Source organism: Anabrus simplex, chromosome 4 (assembly GCF_040414725.1).
Source record: "Anabrus simplex isolate iqAnaSimp1 chromosome 4, ASM4041472v1, whole genome shotgun sequence".
NCBI lineage: Eukaryota > Metazoa > Arthropoda > Insecta > Orthoptera > Tettigoniidae > Anabrus > Anabrus simplex.
Genome location: NC_090268.1, coordinates 331,221,755 through 331,243,579, shown reverse-complemented (window position 1 = coordinate 331,243,579; position 21,825 = coordinate 331,221,755). Strand labels below are relative to the sequence as shown.

Below are 21,825 nucleotides of genomic sequence, written 5' to 3'. Positions count from 1 at the left end.
ACCTACAGCAAGACTATCCCCCCAGCCCATCGCTCGCGATTTGTGGCTGACTGGTTCGATGAGCACTCCACGAATATGAAGATGCTTGCGTGGCCCCCGAGGAGGCTCGATCTCAATCACATTGAGTACATCTGGGATGCTGTCGAGAGAGGCGTTTGTTTCCTGGACCCTGCTCCGATCAATCTTGGTCGATTATGGCAGGATGTGCAGCTCAATATGGCTCCCCAACATTTCCCGTGTCTTGTGGATTGCATGCTACGCCGCTTCGCCTCCGTCTTCAAGGCGAAACGGGGTGTTACGCGTTACTAGTAAGTTATCTCTAATTCAGTTAATTTCTCGTGAGTGCATTAAAGTACGTTATTTTATCGTCCGACTACTTGGCTGAAGGTCCACCTTAGTTCCAGAGAGCATCTGGTTCGATTCCTGGTCGGGAATTTTAATAATAGAAATTGCAATTATTAAAAAAAGCATTGGAGATAATAATATATCAGTCATTTTCTTAATGCCACTCGTCTTATGAGGAAGTATCTGAACATCACCATGCCGTCATTATTGGGACAATTTAACCCTCTACTGCATACTGTTGTCATTAGGCAACAAATAACTTTTCACCTGTGTAAATGGATAAACATTGTAGGCAGAGATAGTTTTACGTCACACCTTCAACTGTACAATCAATTAAACACTTATCCCAGTGAATGTTAAAAGCTTAGCGTAAAATTGTGGAAAATCGTATATATATTCCAATATGGCAATCCACATCACATATGAGTGTTAAGCTATTAGGCCCAGTTAAGAATTGCTGGTATATCTAAACCACTGAGCGTATGTTGAACATTAAAGCTTGAAATTTTCTTCGCCAAACGGAAACGAAAAATAATTCATGTAGTAGAGGGTTAAAGCGTAAGTTAAAATTATCTTTTTTTTTTTTTTAATCGAACACGACTATGTTGAGGTCAGTCGGCCCTGTGGTGTAGGGATAGCGTGCCTGCCTCTTACCCGGAGACCACGGGTTCGATTTTCGGCCAGGTCTGGGATTTTAATCTGGATCTGAGGGCTGGTTCGAGGTCCACTCAGCCTTAGTGATTAGAATTGAGGAGCTATCTGACAGTGAGACAGCGGCCCCGGTCTAGAAAGCCAAGAATAACGGCCGAGAAGATTCGTCGCGCAGACCACACGACACCTCGTAATCTGCAGGCCTTCGGGCTGAGCAGCGGTCACTTGGTAGGCCAAGGCCCTTCAAGGCTCTAGTGCCATGGGGGTTAGTTATGTCGTCACAACGGCGTAAAATACGAACCGTGTGAGAGGTATTGTCGAAATAAAATATCTAGTTGGTATGGGTTGGAAATGTCACTGTTGAATTGTAAAGAAATGTACACGTCTTTACATTGGGGCAGCAGGTACGACAAAGTCATAGTTGTTGCTTCAGAGAATTTATTCGGTCTGAATTTGACAATACTTAATAATCAAATTACAGGCATAATCGAAATACTTCAAATATTTAGAAATAATGTTATGCATGTGGATTAAAAAAAGCAAAGTCATCTCCGTACAGGCCATGAAGGCCCTTGGAGGGGTGGAAGGTAAAGGCTTCCACCATTCTTAACCTCGGCACTTTATGGGGTGGAGTAGTCAGCTCTACGCCCGGCCGCCTTTGCCCCCAGGAATTAACCTGGTACTCATTTTTGGTATAAGCTGAGTGAACCTCAAGGCCATATGCACCTCCGGAAGTGGAAATCTCGTTAAATTTTACGACTTCCTAACGGGGATTCGAACCCACGTCCTTCCGAGCGAACCGAGCACGCCTTTACCGCCTCGGCCAGGCAGCCCCTTATGCATGTGGACCATCTCAGTAAAATCAGACCTAGAGGAACTGCAGATCCCATTAGAGACCACAGAGAACTGATCTCAGTACCCATAGGCTATTCTGCAGGGAGTCTTCCCACTGTCCCTCACAAGCAAAAAGAGACTTAAGTGGACGGATGGAAGGAAGCAGGCACACAGCCAGAAAATGGAAGCATACTGGGCCAAGAAAAAGCAGAAGACCATAGCTAAAAGTTAAGATGAGCCCCGTGGTCCCTATTAGGTTAAAACGAACCGAAGTAAAAGTTATGCACTGTAAATTGCACAGGTAGCGTAATGGCTATTGCGCTCGCTAAGAAATCTGAAGTTCAGAAGTTCGAGTGTTCAATTTCCGGCTCTGCCACGAAATTCGAAAAGTGGTACGAGGGCTGGAACGGAGTCCACTCAGCCTCGGGAGGCCAACTGAGTAGAGGTACGTTCGATTCCCATCTCGGCCATCCTGGAAGTGGTTTTCCGTGGTTTCCCACTTCTCCTCCAGGCAAATGCCGGGATGGTACCTAACGTAAGGCCACGGCCTCTTCCTTGTCTATCCCTTCCAATCTTCCCATTCCCCGCAAGGACCCTGTTCAGCATAGCAGGTGAGGCCGCCTGGGCGAGTTACTGGTCATTCTCCCCAGTTGTATCCCCCGACCCAAAGTCTCACGCTCCAGGACAATGCCCTTGAGGAGGTAGAGGTGGGATCCCTCGCTGAGTCCGAGGGAAAAACCGACCCTGGAGGATAACCAGATTAAGAAAGAAAAGAAGTCGCAGAGTATAATACACAATGTATTGTTGCAGCCATTTTCCTGTTGCCCCCATGCCCCGAAAATGAAACAAATAAATGTTACTAAATAAACCTGATATACCGGTAGTATCTGTCTGTAAATCCCTATTAAATAGTACGGTAACTTTCTATCGTGATGTACAGTGTGTACTTCTCCGCGTTTTCCATTATCATGTTTTGGCGTTGATCCATAAAAATGTCTTGTAAGCTGAGAAGGACTGTTCACCACCGCAGGAAGTCACCGATGCATATTTAAAAATAATGAAACTAGCTGGGTGAAATATCTTCCAGGGCCTCTTCTTGTTCGCCACTAATGATCTTGCAAACAGATAGATAGCTTAAATAACTGCAGTTGAGACACTCGAACCTATTGTATTTCACAGAAAAAGGTTTAGAAATTAAAATTTTACAGGAATTTTAAGCCAATGTTAGCAGTTTTTTTACAATTTGTTGTACGTCGCACCGACAGAGATAGGTCTTATGGCGACGAAGGGATAGGAAAGGCCTAGAAGTTGGAAGGAAGCGGCCGTTGCCTTAATTAAGGTACAGCCCCAGCATGCGCCTGGTGTGAAAATGGGAAACCACGGAAAACTATCTTCAGGGCTGCCGACAGTGGGGTTCGAACCCACTATCTCCTAGATGCAAGCTCACAGCTGCGCTGTCCTAACCGCACGGTCAACTCGTCCGGTACTTAGGAATTGAAATATATTCTATACGAGATAAAATTTGCCAGTTATTTTACTATAGTATGAAAATTAAACGAGCTGACACAATTTGTATTTATTTTTTAAATAAGTACCTAAAGCAAACGCCATGGCTTATCAAGCAACCATTGCTGAGCCCGAAGGCCTGCAGATTGAGGTGCCGTGTGGTCAGCACGACGAATCCTCTCGGTCGTCATTCTTGGCTTTCTAGACCGGAATTTATTACCTAGATATGTGCAAAAATGTTGCATTCTTAACAAATGTAAAAATATGTAATATTACAGAGAATATGTAAAATGAAACACGTGTAGGCCTATTACCATATCAGAACCACAATTCGCCGATAGTTTTCATTGTCAGTTTTCTATAATTACAGGAATGGAATTACATGCCTCTCACCGCTGGGTTCCGTGGTTCGAATCACGGTCACTCCATGTGAAATTTGTGCTGGACAATGCGGAGGCGGGACAGGTTTTTCTCCGGGTACTCCGGATTTCCCTGTCATCATTCATTCCAACAACACTCTTCAATATAATTTAATTTCATCTGTCATTCATTAATCATTGCCCCAGGGGAGTGCGACAGGCTTCGGCAGCCGGCACAATTCCTATCCTGCCGCTAGATGGGGGTTTCATTCATTCCATTCCTGACCTGGTCAAATGACTGGAAACGGGTTGTGGATTTTCATTATAAATTTTGAGCTACCAGCCATGTAAACAATATGTTAAAATTAGTCTTGTAGAGTGTATAGTTAGCACAGTGGCTAACTATCCCTATCCCACAGTCGCCATAAGACCTATCTGTATCGGTGCGACGTAAAGCCAATTGTTAAAAAGAAAAAAAAGGAACTGTCCAGGCTTTTGACTGGATGTGAAAATGGGGAAACGGAGAAAAGCATTCTCAGGATAGCCGACGGTGGAGTTCGAATCCACCCTTCTCCCGAAATCAGAGCTTTGGCTTCGCTCGGTTCCGAACAGGATCCATTTGAATAATGGATTATTTGTGACGAGTTCGTTTCATTTCAACTGTCCCTTCCGACAAAATTAACTCGAGAAAAATGTGCTTTACATGCAATTTTTGAATTAGTGTAAATCTGTAGGTGTTGCAAATAGGGCACAGGTTCATATAACATTTTAAACTCAAGATGTATTCACTAATCTCTCTCTAAGTGGCTGCAACTCTGCTGTTATACATAGCAATGTTCATAATGCACCAGTTAAAATGACATGCCATCAACATGCGGGGCCTGTTGATAACCATTTTTGCTCTATAATTAGAGATTGTAATATAACCAGATGGTATTCACAATATTATTGGAAATAACTCTGGTGTTCGTTTGGAATTCTGTTAACTCCATTTCTCTTCTCTAAAGTGTCAAATATTGATACCGGGTCTAAACCAATAATCCTGTTATCTATCGAACTAAGTCTGGAAGAACATCGATATATCCCCTTTAGACGCACCACTGCTAGGGATGGCGCGACGGTAGGCGCGGCGAGGGGAGCTGTAGGCGCCATCACTACCTGCTGCGTCGTATCTGTTTTCTAGAATTATACTTGGTATCTCCTAACAGAAACTATTAAAATATTGCAGATGTTCCACGGAGGATTCCATAACATTCGTACAGCATCTACCTGCACTCAATGAAGGTTATTTTATTAGGCAATACGACAGGAGAGTTATAGACAGAGCGTAATGCGCAGTTTCTACTGCTCATATGAACTCACAGTGAAAAAAAAACTTCTGACAGAGCCAGTGACATTAAGGGAAAACAACAAACTGTATACTAGTGCGTCTCGCGAATGTAAATGTTATTGAATTGTTGTGCAACGTTGCACCACATAAAGACGCAAATAACCATGTTCATTGTCGCTCGCTTCATTCCTCCGCGAGACGCCGTCGTGGAAGGGCGTGTGTGGTTGCGTGCTTCGCGATGCCGAAGAGCGGGAAGTCCGTACCATTCGAAAAGTGGATCTTAGGGTTCGAAGAGAATTGTTTTACAACAGATGTGAGAGTTGTGTCTTGTCAGCTATGCGAGGTAAGTACTGTAGTGTATGATCCTCTGTTCGTACTGAGAACATAAGTTGTTATTGCTGCTGCATATCTGGGGACCACATGGTGTTTACCATCATGCTCAAATTGTGTTGGAGTATTCTCTGATGTCCTGTGTTATTTTCATGTCTTGTCCTGTGCGGTTGGTGCAGATTTCATTTTTTATTCTGCTGCGAATGTAATAGGTTTGTGGAACTAGAGCAGGCTCCTCTTAGTCTCATAATAGATAACTGATTAGAGAAGCGTGTTAAAATCCTTTTACCGGGCTGAGTGGCTCAGACAGTTGAGACACTGGCCTTCTGATCCCAACTTGGCAGGTTCGATCCTGGCTCAGTCTGGTGGTATTTGGAGGTGCTCAGATACGTCAGCCTCGTGTCGATAGATTTACTGGCACGTAAAAGAACTCCCGCTGGACAAAATTCCGGCACCTCGGCATCTCCGAAAACCGTCAGTAGTAGTTAGTGGGGCGTTAAAACATTATTATTATTATTATTATTATTATTATTATTATTATTATTATTATTATTCATAGTTCCATGTTTCAGTACCAGTGAATACTGAAATGGCTCACTTCCTAACACAAATGTGATCGTCCGAAATAATTCTACGTCCCTGAGTTCAAACACGACCGAAAAGAAGGCACAGATTATCATAGAAATTTCTTCTTCTTCCCATTAGCTTCTGGTTTTCAGCTTTGGTCCATTGCCCACACCGCGCGATCCCTTGCATAATCTCATATCTCTCTCTCTCTCTCAATTTTTATCTAGTTTCCTTCCGTTCTGTTTGACATTCTCTACATATGTAAGAGAGGGATTTCTTGGCCAATTAATGAGGAGATTTAATGTATCTATAGTTCTCCATTAAAAGGTCGCACGCCTTTGCTTTTAGAACGAGTTCAACCTGAGCTACAGACCGCCTTTATCGCTGCTTGTCAACTTCCTAACGTAGCAGAACTACACCAAGTTTGTTGGCGCAGTGTTTATCGGGCAAGTGTACTGTATATTAAGGAGTGAAACAAGAAGTATTTTATGACGGAACAACGTAGCTCGGGTTGAGAAAGCCTCTACAAAGTTTGATCCAAACTTTTCCGGAAAAGTGTCTGACTGGTTGCGACTGCTTCCTCACTAATCCTATACCAGATTAGTTAAAAGTACACACCCATACAGTCTTATTGGGTAAAATCCATGCTTTTCTGTGTCGTCTATTTAACAGTGAGAAAATTAACATATCCCAGTCGATCTAACATAATTCATAAAATAAAACAAAATAGACTTAAAAACTTCAAGAAACAATAACTTGTGCTACATAGGATGCGGGAACAACAACTACTACTACTACTACTACTACTACTACTACTACTACTACTACTACTATAAATAATACTCGTATAACGGCCCTGCAATTGCTAGGCTATAGGTTTTAAGAAAAGCTGGAATGGTCGGAATTTCGTCCCGCGGGAGTTGGAAGGCAACCACACAGAGAAAAGTTTGAACATTCTCAAATTGCATAGCCCTCCGAACTGTAGGAAAAGCTAAGTATACTAGTGAATTATTGTACATTGAAAAACTCTGTCAGTGTTGAGCTTGCAACAATTAATAGAGATTTTTTCTTAGTACCGAGCAAGTTGGTCGCCTAGCTATGAGCTTAAATTCGGGAGATGGTGGCTTCCAGCCCCACTGTTGGCAGCCACGAAGATGGTTTTCCATGGTTTACCAATTCCACAGAAGTTGAATGTTGGGGCTGTACATTCATTAAGGTCACGGCCGCTTTCTTCCCACTCCCGTCGTCACAAGACCTGTATGTGTCGGTGTGACTTAAAATATTTTCTATTTACAATTGGCTTTACGTTGCACCGACACATATAGGTCTTGTGGTGACGACGGGAGAGGAAAGCACTAAGAGTGGGAAGACAGCGCCCGTGGCCTTAATGAAAGAACAGCCCTAGCATTTGCCTGGTGTGAAAATGGGAAACATACTTGACATTGTTAACAGCCGCCAACCCCACACCCCCTCCTCGTTTAGAGAAGGGAGAAAATAATAATAATAATAATAATAATAATAACTTTTCTTCGGCTTATCGAGGGTTGCTGGAGCCACCCTCGCTAGTTTTGGGTTAAGGCCGAGGGTTTAAAGGCAGATGTCCTTCCTTACGTTACGTAAATTTTCAAGTGAAAGATGCAACCACTACTGAGTGGCATTCGAAATACAGTCGTCCAGGTGGAAAGCCAAAAACTAAGCCGTTGCCCTAATAAAGTTTTAAAAATAGTGCAAGCTTAAGTGTTGTTGCGTCGTGTCGAACTTCCTGTGTTTACTCATGCTTCCTTAGCAAGTGTGGCAGCCAACCGATCTCAATTAATGACAGTTGTCTGTAGCCTTCAAAGTGCCCGCCTATTACCCGGAGCCCTGGGTTCGATTCCCGGCCAGGTCAGAGATTTTTACCTGAATCTGAGGGCTGGTTCGAGGTCCACTCAGCCTACGTTATTACAATTGAGGAGCTATCTGACAGTGAGATGGCGACCCCGGTCTAGAAAGCCAAGAATAATAGCCGAGATGATTCGTCGTGCTGACCACACGACACCTCATAATCTGCCGACCTTCGGGCTGAGCAGCAGTCACTTGGTAGGCCAAAGCCCTTTTGCGCCATGGGAGGGTTAGTTTGGCTGTAGTTTTGAGTTTATATAATTCGGAAGGCAATTAGCTTCTTCTTCTTCTTCTTCTTCTTCTTCTTCTTCTTCTTCTTAAATTTCACTCAACACTCCAATACTTGAGGATAACGCCAAAAGAGTATTTTGCTATCAATAAGTTACAACATGTGGTGGATGGAGCTATGTTTAGATTTCCACCGTGGAGACGCTGGGAGGGTTGGGGAAGGAAGGGTTTACGTCACACTCCGCCGTCATAACTGAAGGACTGTTTGCTCAGTCTATTAACATTTCAGAAAGAGTATATTGGGTACATTTCTGAAGATTTTGATTTTATAAGATCAACTTCTTGTTGGCAGCAAAGTACGATCGTGCGATGACGATGGAAATAAGAGCAAAGTTAACTGAAATAAGAGATAATGCCATTTATGAAAACGCTTTCGGAAATTATTCCTCATGTCCTTAATCTATTAGTTTAAATTGCAGATATTTACAGTATATGCATAGATATATATAATAGCCAATATATAGTATATAATCGCTTTGACCTTCTTCATTCTTTGATTCTAATCTTCGTCTTGGCCTTTTCCAAATTATCTGTTGGCATTTTTCTTGTGCCAACCCTATTTGGAGGGATTTATTGACTAATGCATATTTCTGTGGTGGTTTGTAGTCTGATATGTTGTATTTAGATGATGTGCATTAAGACGGACGTAAACAGCTAGCCCCGAGGTAAAGGGATTAACCAAACAGGTTACTATCTCCAACCAGGCTGGGAATCGAACTCGGGCCCGTCTGAACCGAAGGGCACTACGCTGACCATTCAGCCACAAAGCCGGAAATTCTGTGACTACGATAGTATAATTATAATGAGCTAATTTACGTAAGCAAAGAAATACCATGACGCAACAGCCCAGAAGGGCCTTGGCCTACCAAGCGACCACTGATTAGCCCGAAGGCCTGGAGATTATGAGGTGTCGTGTGGTCAGCACGACGAATCCTTTCGGCTGTTATTCTTGGCTTTCTAGACTGGGACCGCCACCTCACCGTCAGATAGCTCCTCAATTGTAATCACGTAGTCTGAGTGGACCTAGAACCAGCCCTCAGATTCAGGTGAAAATCTCTGACCTGGCCGTGATTCGAACCCGCGTCCTCCGGCTAAGAAACAGGCGCGCCAACTCTGCACCATGGGGCCGGCGAACTAATTTACATACACGTAAATAATATGTGGAGAACTTGAAATCTCCTGATAAAGATCGAGGAGTAGGGAGGGTTTTATCTGTGTGACAACAAGTAACGTCCTCCCATATTTACCTCAAGTGATAGTGCTCTAGCTTATTAACATCCAGAAGGGAAATAAAGAGAGTAAGATGCCTCACCTTCTCGAAGAATGAGAATACTGAAAAATTTCGAACGAGAGGCCAAGCAACGTGAAGATGAAGGAAAGAGAAATGACACGCCGACAGTCCTGATAATGTGGGGGTTAAAAGGTTAAAGAGGCAGGTGAAGGTCCTGTAGAAAAGACAGCGGTGAGTTATTCACGGTTCGGTTAGGGAACAAGAGTTTGCAGAATCAATATAAATAAACTCGCAGGATGGCGAGTGGAAATTACAGCAGATTTAATTTTGCTTCCCTTGTCTTATGGTGTGGAATACCTCAGCTTGGTTGCAGAGATATACACTGAAGTTGACGTCCTTTTATGGTAACATTTATTTACATATAACCAGGTTAAGCTAAAGATCTTCAGTACCGGGTGCTTCAGATACCTATTCCGCAGTAGAATGGGTGGTCTACCTATTAGGCTGCAGGAGCTTTCATTGTGATGCATGAAACGGATACGCAATCACGTAAAGTGAAAGAAGTTACCGAATGTTTGTCGGGCTACAGACTAACTAAGAACTCAATCTGCTGAAACACTGCGTGAAGGCTCTGTGCATTGCAGAAGAGACTATGCTAGCATGGTACGCTTCGTGAGACAAGTCGTTCATTGAGGACACGGCAGAGAGAGGTCCGGAATAGGTGAAAAATGATGAGAGAAGCTGCTACCACAGAACGTCATACGAGTACACTTTGGCACACACAATGGGAATACATCATGTTCATGTGCATAGAATTATTCAACATAATCTACGCTGGCACCCCTTCAAATCCCACACAGCTCAGCACCTAGCACAGGATGACCATGTCCGTCGCACGGTTTTATGTAATAAGTGGATCTCTGAACGAATGCGAAGCACACACCAGAACACAAATTACGTTGTTACTTAAATGCCATAGATTTACATGCGTAGTGTCAAGTGTTTACCAGGTTACTTCCCTGATATCACTAGATTTAATCGTCATGAACATTTTATGGGCCTATTTCCGTGATCAGGTTATGCACCCAAACAGGGCTGGTATTGTGCATAAACTTTCTGCAGCAGCAGCAGCAGCAGCAGCAGCAGCAGCAGCAGCAGCTATACCAAAGTGCGGAGGAACATAATAAGAAGAGTAGTATTGTGTGCGAAACAGGGAGGGGGGTGCTATTTTCAACATTTCTAATGCAAAGTTATAATACATACCACACCCCTGCTTGAGTAGTGACACAACTCAAAATTCGCCGATGTAGAAGGCGAAACATCCGTAGCGGGAGTCTAATATTTCTGTTTGAGACACGACTTGTTCAGGTTCATCAACCTTAAGGAGGGAGGTGGGAAGGCAAGTTGTTATTTCTAAATTGATGCTTCTTGATCAACATTTTGCGTTGTGACACAACTCTTTGTTTATCAACTTAGGAGTGTTTTTACCTGAAATAAGAAACTGATGGAACGAAATTACTATAGTCAACCTGAAATGACTATAGTCAACTGGAGAAGGGAAGTGTATCCCTACCTCCGTTCTGACATCTTCAAGATATTGTAAGACCAGACGAAACGTCAGTGGAACAGAGTAAGATGCAATAATAGTTAAGTCAGGTGTTATTAATAAGTAGAGGCACTTACGGAAAAATCGATAGTTTCATTTGAATGCCGACTTACAAATTCCAAGAGAGATGAAAACCTAAGCTATTTAAAAAAAATAATAAGTACCAGAGGAAGTGAGATGATGTAGGTACTAACGAAATCAGAAGGATCTTGCTCAGCACTTACCAGAGCAAGCACACACTTACACATTTTTTAATCGATATTTCATTGAACACACTGTCCTGACAGACCTCACAGTTCCGGGTTCAAACTGACACAAATGGAAAATAATAATTTCGTGTGGCTATTTCTAGCCGAGTGCAGCCCTTGTAAGGCTGACCCTCCGATGAGGGTGGGCGGCTTCTGCCATGTGTAGGTAACTGCGTGTTATTGTGCTGGAGGATAGTGTTGTGTGTGGTGTGTGAATTGCAGGGATGTTGGGGACAGCACAAACACCCAGCCCCCGGGCCATTGGAATTAACCAATGAAGGTTAAAATCCCCGACCCGGCCGGGAATCGAACCCGGGACCCTCTGAACCGAAGGCCAGGACGCTGACCATTCAGCCAACGAGTCGGACAAATGGAAAATGAAACAATTAAATGTTCCCGCTCGAAATAGACACCATTCCTACAACTTCATTCGTTCTAAAGCCATATTCACCGCAATTGAATGTAATGTATAGTCATTATTAACAAAAAGATACACTTCGATAACAATCTGTAAGTCATTTCGCTTAATGACTCCGAAATACCACGCATAAAGTGATACAACTCAAGATAACACTCATACGCATCAACCCTCTACGACATCTCGTCAGTCGCTCTGTTTTGAACTCGACACTGTTCCACAATGGATATCTCTTTAGAATAAGGGAATGATCGTGAGCATACAGTTTGATGGCTGAAGGCGTTTCATACCTCTATATTCACTGCAGCGTGTTTGTTGTTGCTGTTGTTGTTGTTAATAATAATAATAATAATAATAATAATAATAATAATAATAATAATAATAATAATAATAATTTTGTGTGGCTATTTCTTGCAGAGTGCAGCCCTTGTAAGGCAGATCCTCCGATGAGGGTAGGCGGTATCTTCCATTTGTAGGTAACTGCGTGTCATTCTGGTGGAGGATAGTGTTATGTGTGAGTTGCAGGGATGTTGGGGACAGCACAAACACCCAGCCCCCGGGTCATTGGAATTAACCAATGAAGGTTAAGATCCCCGAACCGGCAGGGAATCGAACCCGGGACCCTCTGAACCGAAGGCCAGTACGCTGACCATTCAGCTAACGAGTGGGACGTTGTTTATGATGAAATCTACATTTAGTAGGCCACGCAGAGGTGATGGAGCATATGCTTTTCGGAGAGACATGAAATTGCAGAGAATACTTGAAGCTCTGACAGAATTACTGTGCCTCTGCGCTGAATACAGTTGACGAGTTGATTTCCAATGTAATATAACTCCAAGTAATATAGCACTGTAGGAAACAGTTTTCTGCAAATTTACGGGAGTAGTAAATAAGTTAAACGGTAGTGCCATACTAAATCCAATATATTTGAATGCGACTCTTTATCAGCAGACAGTAGTAAAATCCAAGACATAGGTATTGTGAGACGTTTAGGCATACAGCAAAGAAGATCAAATAAAAGTAATGAATAACAAGGAGGAGAAGAAGGGATCAGAACAGGAAACGGCTCCGTGTTCAAAACCTAGTCCTTACAGCGTTTTGAGCATTTCTACTAGTGTGCTTTGTCGTGAAATACAACATCAGTAAGACTGTGGTCTTAGATTACGTTATTTCCAGGAGAGCAAAATCTATATTCATTAATGAGGTGCAAAATGTTCATGTAGTATACCTTGTACTCATCCTATACAGGGTCCAGCTCCATAGCTAAATGGTTAGCGTGCTGGCCTCTAGTTCAAGGGGTCCGGAATTCGATTCCCGGCCGGGTCGGGTATTTTAACCTTAGTTAATTCCGATGATTCGGGGGCTGAGTGTGTGTACCGTCTCCAGCATTAGAATTCATCCTAGGTAGGGCCCCATCCTCATAGACGCGCAACTCGCCTATACGGCGTCAACTCGGAAGATCTACATCAGGCCTCTTCGGAGGCCATACGCCATTATTATTATTATTATTATTATTATTATTATTATTATTATTATTATTATTATCGTATGGCTTGACAGGTACATATATACAGTAAACTTGAACACCAGGTATTAAATTTCAACTACAAATACACCGTTGGAGATAAATAACAAAATGTGACAGCCAGGTTTGTGCATTTGGTGCCACTGTGAAGTCTCCAAAACTGCTTGGTGGAAATTTCTCCATAATATGCATCATCATTTGTTCTTCTGCAACACAGTCGGAGGAGCCACTCTCTTTAAACCCCCATGTATTTAATAAACAACCATATCTGCTCTAATTCGTTTTAGTGTAGTCCATTTGTGGCGGGGAAGACTGACGACCCCAAACTTCCAAACGTTTTGACGGGATCCTTGATTAAGTAGACATTGTGAAGATTTCCTTTCCGGCATTCTCTCCATTTCTTGTTTGCATTGATAGTTTTGAATGTTAATTTCCTGGCGGTTGATGTGATTTTAATCACATCTCTGGTAGATCCTACGAAATACTATACAAGAAAGATATTTTATGGGTTTCAGTGTTCTTGAAAAGTAGTGTCTTCGATGTTTTCCTTCTGATGTACGAAGGAGCAATATATAAGTCTTGTAGCCACGGGGTGGGGGATTGGTCTCATCGTGCCTTAAAACTGGCTATAATGCTACGGATAGTGTCTGGGACACACAGCTATCCAGATTTAAATGACTGCGAAATGACTACCTTGCACTGTTTTAATGACCAGTGAATGTCAGACCCGCTGTCCATCTAGAACGACAAGAATGTTGTGGTTGAAGGGACATCAAACGTTATAGCTTGATTTGGATGGCTTTTTCGTAGTTATGTTTTTTTTTGTGGGGCGGTGAATGGGACATACGTTCGTGTTGTGGACGGACGGATATGTCAATAAATGAGATTAATCCACAAAGTGTGTTATGTTACAGAAGTATATTAGATTAATAAGCTGTAATTGTGAGGTCAGCCTGGGGGATTGTGGCCTGTCCCACCAAACGAGTTCTAAATTTAACTCCAGTGTGGGTGCGCTGGAGCATAAAGTACGTTTTAAATGAAAATGCGGAAGTCCACTGAAAGGCATAATCAATAACAGTGTTAGCTGGGCCAGTGCACATCTAGTGTGTAAGCAAACACCAGATCTGCGGCTATAGCAACTGCACCAGCGCTGCTAGTTTTAGAAGCTTGGTGCTTTAACGTTGTTTTCCTTTAGCTTCCATGTAGGCCAAAGGCGGGCACAATTCGGCTCAATGAACAGCGCTCTAGCTGAGATAAGTAAAGGAGCAGTGTGTGCGCTCTTACGAAAGGTACAGCCTAGCAGCTGCTTGCACGTCTCTCAGTTACAAGTAGGGAAGGGGCGCGTATCTAAACAGATTTAAACGTGTAAGGGTTTTTTTAATTGTGTTTAATGTCTCCTTCTATTCAGTACATTATTATGGTGAAAATAAGTTATATCGTATACATACGCCTTGTGCTAAGTAAATACATTTAACTATATTCATTTCATTAGGTTATGTGTAGGAACTACCTAGTACTACCTGTACTCATAGAAATACTGTAGGCCAACATAAAAGCTTGTTTAGGAACACAGCATAAACAATGAACTACAAACGAACTGTATGATTGTTTTGTTATACTCAGCCAGTTAAATTGCTGTGGCTTTGCTTGCTCCTTGACTCCGCATATCACCGTCCAGTCTGTAAAACACAAACTATCAGAAGTCAGCTGCTCTCTGCTCTTCCCACACTCATACCGTTCAGCTCAGGGAGAGGGGCTCTCTCATTGCCCACATATGATGTAGAGTAGAGTATTGTTATAGCTGTTGGCTGCCTAGCCAAGGCAATAAAAGCTCTCGTGATTCACCTGAAAGAGTATGGGTTCGATGTCGATAAATTTAATTATATACATTGAAGGTCTTTAGGTTTTTTCAACCGTGAAATGACCTGCGTTTCGGCTACTGCTACACTGGGGCGAAACATCGGATCCCGTGAGATCTCCATAGTTAAGCAACATTGGGTGTGGTCAAGATTTGGATGAGTTGCAATGTGGTAAGGGAATGGAGGAGCGGAATGGAACTGGCCACCCTACCGCACGTTAACTCCGGCTCAGGCACACCTCTGCGGAGGTTCGGACCTTCCTTCGGGCAGAATACACCCTTACCTTTACGCAACTACTGAATAGGCCTAGTCATGGAACAGCAACATTAGCAATGGTTTTCTCTTGGCTCTTTTACCAGAACTTGAAAATGGCGTGATAAATCTATAGCTTGTTTCACTGCAACTTATCTCCACTGCACAAGACAGGCTCATCATTATTCCCTAAAATTTCTAAAGCATAATCTTCCTTCATGCTTTCTCTGTACTTCTACGCACCCATCTCAGAGGACAGCTGTGAAATAAAAACAGAAGACACGTAATTATCGTCAAAATGCGGTAAGGCGATTTATGGACAGAGCACATGATGAACGACAAAATTACCGCGTCACACTGAACTGGAGAATGGAGAAGAGCGCATTGCTTGAAATGAGTTAACTCGTGTTTGGGACAGTGGGGGGCATGTTGACATACGAATTAGCTCGGGGATGGGATGTGAAAGGTTAAAGGAGAGGAAGGTAAAGGCTTCATCCATCGGCACTAAGTGGGATAGAGAGGTTAGCTTTATGCCTGGCCGCCTTTGTTTCCAGGTATTAATCTGCTGCTCATTTTGGGCTGTAGGCTGAGTTAACCTCAAGAGTCGTGTGCCCCTTCAGAAGTGAAAAAGTCTTTAATTTTTTTCAATTTCCTGACGTAGAATGAAACTGACGTCTTTCCAGATAAACGCCTTTACCCCGTGGATTATTTCTCCCCCCCCCCAGACACACAGATACTCTATGGTGTTAGTTTACTGGAATCGAATTACTACACATTTGCTTTCACGTGCCATACACTAGACTGTTTCGGTTAAGAATATCGATGCACAATAATTGTAATTTTAGCAAATGGACTGGAATTTTTAAATTTGCAATCGAATTTTCATTGGATGTCTTAATTCATATGTGCCGATATGGACGTTAAACAGCTTCTTCACTTTCTTCTTCCTTTCTTCACGCTTCTCTTTCATTCTTTTTTTCTCAGTCCGAACGTTTAGAGCTGTGTTGTTTACTCCGAAGTGGTGCAAGTTTCTTTTATTTCCTGTGTAGGTATCACGAAGTTATTCCCTTTTGGTTTCTTTAATTAACATTTTAGCAGTTTTATGGCGGGTTTATTATTATTATTATTATTATTATTATTATTATTATTATTATTATTATTATTATTATTATTATTATTATTATCTAATGCTTGTGTACTTCTCAATCAGCTGATAGCCCGTGTACATCCCTGAGAAAACTGACATTCTCTTTGGGGTTCAGGATTTCAACACAGCGAAGTTAAGCAATTGGTACTAATTCTCTCCAAACACGTATCTGTTTCTAGTAATAATGTTACTTCTCAAGGGATAAGATGTGACTCTTGAATTGCTTTCACTTGCTTGTGCCGCATTTCTTCTGTCATCTTCCCTATTCGTACGTTCCTTGGTAGAGTCTTGTTCTTTCCTCCGTTAACGCTGCTTTAACAACAGGTAGTTTATTTAGAATGTGTGTCCAGTAATTTTCTTCATAATCCCGAAACATCGTGGACCAGGTGGCATAAAATAATGCAAACCTTCCTTCGAAGATCTTGACCTACTGCCCCTCGTTTCAGCAGAGAAAATGTTATCACTGATAATATTAATGTCAGTATCGGGTAGGTTCACACACGGGGAAGGTGCCGCTAGCGCCTTTGAGAACCGTAAAAATAGTTAGTGGGTTATAAAATCAATCAATATGAAGTCCCTAACTCAGTGTGTGTGCTCTAGCGACCCCAAACAAACGTGAGGAGACGATATTGGTGAAAAGAGAAAGGTAGGTTGATACACAGTAGGTAGAAGTGTAGCTGGAAATCGAACCGAGAGTGCGAACCGAGGGAGATGGAAGAGCATCATTGTGCGAGGTGTCAATGGAGTTTGCCATGGAACTGAACACAGTGCTGGGCAGTCGTAACACATTCACTTTCTAAGTGATTACGCAGCTCGGAAGCATGATTCTCCTGGGAGTATTCCATGTTAGTGTCACATGAGAGATGTTCCCACAGCCTTGGGCTGAATGACAAGAGAGGACGCACATAGCCAGTACCCACCCGTCCCGCTGTTGAGTCTAACAACACCTTCTTTTACAATCTAATCTTATGAAAGTGATTTAGTTAATAATTTCCTGTTATTGTTGATGTGTTCTTTCTCCTAGAACAAAGAACTGATCGTTAAACTTAATGCTTTCTTCGGTCGTTTGCGTTTCCTCATTTCTATTAAGTGAATGTGATACCTCAATAAGGCAGTTAATGGTTTTCGTCCCTACATTGTCTGGCTCCACGGTTAAATGATTAGCGTGCTGGTCTTTAGTTTAGAGGGTGCCGGGTTCGATTCCCGGCCTGGTAGGGAATTTTAACCTTCATTGGTTAATTTCTACGGCTCGAGGCTGGGTGTGCATGCGGTCTTCGTCATTATAATTCATCAGACGCGTAGGTCGTCTATAAAAGGTCAGCTTGAAAGACCTGGACCAGGCATCTTCTGAGGACACACGCCATTATTATTATTATTATTATTATTATTATTATTATTATTATTATTATTATTATTACCACTGAATTCGCCAGTGTTGGTGGCCAAGTTATTAGATCTCCTTCTTCTAGTCACGATCATGGGTTCGGAACCGGTCAAAATTGCTGGAATTGTGAAGGTGAAGTCCTCTCCATTGCAGAATATTAGGAGACGCAGTAAGACCTGTAAGGGCAGCGTGCCACCTGTTCCTCGGATATCCTAGGTTCATTTCTCTGTCAGCGCAGTGATTTTAATTTTGGGATGAACTCTGGATCGGGGTTCACTCAACCTCATGAGACTGAGAAACTGTCTGATACGAGAGTAAGTGTATCTGGTCAAGAAAGCCAAGCAATGCGGTTGAGAATGTAGTCCCGCTGGTCGCGTGGTACTCCAGTATCTACAGACCATCTGGTGGGCAGCAGTCATATGGCAAGCCATGGGCTGTAGGGGTGCAGGTTTTTGTTTTATTAATTTCTGTTATAGGCTGAGTGAGAGTCTCGGTTATAACTTAGTCGTTCGTGTGAAGAAAACGCGCCCTTACTACTTCATCTAGGAAAAGCACTAGGATTCTGAGGATAGCAGACATTGTGTAACTCGATACTTCGTACATTTAGTAAATATTAGATGTCAGCAATTCAAACCTCTGAACCAAAGGCTGATGGGCCTGACTTATTTGTTGATAGACTCAGTTAAGGCAGTTAAAGGTTTTCATCCCTACATTGTCTGGCTCCACGGTTAAATGATTAGCGTGCTGGTCTTTAGTTTAGAGGATGCCGGGTTCTATTGGTTGGTTGGTTGGTTGGTTGGAGTGGGTAAGGATTTGGAAGTAAGCAGCCGTGGCCTTAATTAAGGTACAGCCCCAGCATTTTTCTGCTGTGAAAATGGGAAACCATGAGAAACTATCTTCAGGGCTGCCAACATTGGGGTTCGAACCCACTATCTCCCGAATGAAAGCCTACAGGTCCGCGATCCTAACCGCACGGCCAACTCTCTCGAGCCATTAAAGTTAATCATGCTTTCCGAATCAACGTTATATCTTGATAATTTTTCATTGGAATATCTGTATTTGTGGTGAGTTTAAGAGCTAAAAGTATACTCTTTTCATTCATATATGTTACGGCGTCAAATCAAAAGACCTGCACCAGGCCTCAGGCCACACGCCATTGCATTCATATATGTAATCATAAAAATACCACGTAACTAATTACGAAAAGCATGAGGAGTTGCTCTTGCATGAGGGATAAGTGCGTTAATGCATCCTGGGTAACTTACATACTAATAAACGTAAGTTAACACCATTTTTGTCTTCAGTTGTCAACTTCTATTGGTTCTTCAGTAGCTATAATTTTGCTTCTTAAACACCCTAACACATGAATAGGGAACATGCATGATCCGGGGTTTTAATTAAAAATATGCTAATCTGATTCAAAATTTCATGCAGAATTCAAAAATGTGATCAGAATGTACAAATAATAACTCCAAACATGATAAAAATCTACGAAAATGTCACGTCACGCAAGTACGCGATCTCATTGGTCTGACGTCATCGTACAGGTTGACTGAATTAGCAAACGAAATAACACATAGTGTGCTGTGAGAAGCAGCATACACTTCGCGTATTTCTACTTTACGTTAGTGTCTAGTACGGTTAAATTCGAGGTCTATACATCGGATAATAATCTGAGTGGTATATTTTAGACTTAAAATGAATCCTGCGCAGACAGTGAGGCAGAAAACTTGTAAATGGTGTAGAGTTCCGATGTGCAATAGCACATCGCATACCATACCAAACAAATTGTTTATACATGTTTCAAAGACGCTAAAACTAGGGAGAAATGGATTTTGGCGAGCCGGAGAAATGCTGGTGATATATCGGAAAAGTCTACAGTTTATTTTTTTGAAGATTCTAACGTAAGATGAATTTGTTTGAATTTTCAAATCACTTTTCCATGTCAGCTGTTCTAGTAGTAAAACTTTAAATTTTAATGTATGATGCTTTATTTAAATGCTTCAATTACATCTTGGAATATGAAAGTAATGAACAGTGCATTAAATAATGCTGATTATTAAAGTATTCTCCAAACCTAACCTATGTTTTGGGTGATCCATGTCAAGATAATAAATCAAAGGGTTTATGAACCATTTTGACAGCTCTAATTCTACCAATATATCTTGGCATGGGACAGCTATGTATTGAAAAGCTTAATTGGTAAAGAAATTTAGGCTATATCTAAATACTCTATAATGTAACAAAGAATAGGCGTGTACATCATGAAAGGAAACAACGTGAATTTAACAAATGTATAACTCTACACAAAAGCAATGCTTGTCTGTTGGGGTCTTATAAGTTAACAATGCTCAATTATAATAATTATCATAATATTAATGAAATAAATAACATAATTGCACACAGGTGAAAATAGTGGTGTAGGTGTTTAAAATATTATCCAACTTAGCCTAAGTTTTAGGTTATACAAGCCAAGTCAATAAACCGAAGGGTAAAAATACCGCGCGAGTTGGGCGTGCGGTTAGGAGCGCGCAGCTGTGTGCTCGCATCCGGGAGATAGAAGGTTTTCAACCCCACTGCTGGCAGCCCTGAAGATGGTTTTCCGTGGTTTCCCCATTTTCCCACCAGGCAAATGCTGAGGCTGTACCTAAGGCCACGGCCGCTTTGTTCCCATTCCTAGGCCTTTCCTGTCCCATCGTCGCCATAAGACCTAGATGTGACGGTGTGACGTAAAGCAAACAGCAAAAACAAAAAAACAAAAAAGTAAAAGTCACAGCACCCAAAGACATTCCTGTACTGAGCGATTAAAATGTCACCAGGACACTTTTCTTTCCTGATATGCTCAGCTTGTTAAAAGCCAAATGTAATTAATGTTATTGGCTTCACGCCGCGCTAACTACTTCTACGATTTTCGGAGACGCCGATGTGCAGGAATTTAGTCCTGCAGGAGTTCTTTTACGTGCCAGTAAATCTACCGACACGAGGCTGACGTATTTGAGCACCTTCAACTACCACCGGACTGAACCAGGATCGAACCTGCCAAGTTGGGGTCAAAAGGCCAGCACCTCAACCGTCTGAACCACTCAGCCCAACTTGTGAAAACTAGATGAAGTCATATTTATCTTTATCATGTTTAAATTTTTCCCTCCACATAGATATTTAATTCTCTTTCATGGGCCCCGGAAGTGGGTAGGCCAGTTGCCCCAACCATAAATATATATTTTTTCAGAAATGATAGGTTATAGACCTACAGTACTATGATCTTTCTTTCTTTCTTTCCTTCTTTCTTTCTTTCTTTCTTAATCAGTTTATCCTTCAGGGTTCGTTTTCTCTCGGACTCAGCGAGGGATTTCACCTCTACCACTTCAAGGGCAGTGTCCTGGAACGTGAAACTTTGGGATAGACAAGGAAGAGGGAAGGAAACGGCCGTGGCCTTAGGTGCCTGGAGGAGAAGTAGGAAAATACGAAAAACCACTTCGAGGATGGCTGAGGTGGGATTCGAAACCCTTCTACTCAGTTGACCTCCTGAGGCTGAGTAGACCCCTTTCCAGCCCTCGTACTATTTGTTTTCAACTTTCATGGCAGAGCCGGGAATCGAAACCGGGCCTCCAGGAGTGGCACACATTAACCACTACACCACAGAAGCGGACTAGTACTATAATGCTACCTATATGTTTATGTTAGTGCTGAAATCCGATTTCTTACTTTACTAATGCTGAAAGCCCGAAAATGTAATGTTATTCTTTAATAGGGGAATCAGTCTAGAAGAAAATGTTGAAAGTGATGTGATATCTATCCAGGTTCGTTGTTATCCTAATACTATGGGTTACAGTACATTGCACGTATATAAAAGACGCCACTTACAAACTTGCTTGTTATCCGCTAATTTCTGCGGCCACAAAAGTCACATTTTTCAAGAATAATGACATCTATACATGGTAGATTGTCTGACTGTGCTGTTTTGAACCTTTCTTCTGTCATTTCGAAGTTATTCGCGATCATGAATAATAAACAATCGGCTTTTAGCAACGGCTGATGCACAACGGCTGGTAGAGCTCCATGCG

General features: G+C 42.2%; 1 protein-coding gene across 4 annotated transcripts in view; it reads left to right on the top strand.

Moving 5' to 3' along the window:
- Positions 1-21,825, top strand: part of LOC136871959 (putative uncharacterized protein DDB_G0291608) — a 609,035-nt gene that overhangs the window by 301,635 nt on the left and 285,575 nt on the right. Inside the window, exon 1 of one of the 4 annotated variants that reach the window (XM_067145718.2) lies at positions 5,230-5,368. The exons of the other annotated variants lie outside the window; for them this stretch is intronic. Coding sequence (XP_067001819.2) covers positions 5,264-5,368 — 105 coding nt within the window. The 5' untranslated portion in view covers positions 5,230-5,263. Of the gene's footprint in view, positions 1-5,229; positions 5,369-21,825 lie in introns of those variants that run through there. 4 annotated transcript variants of the gene reach the window in all.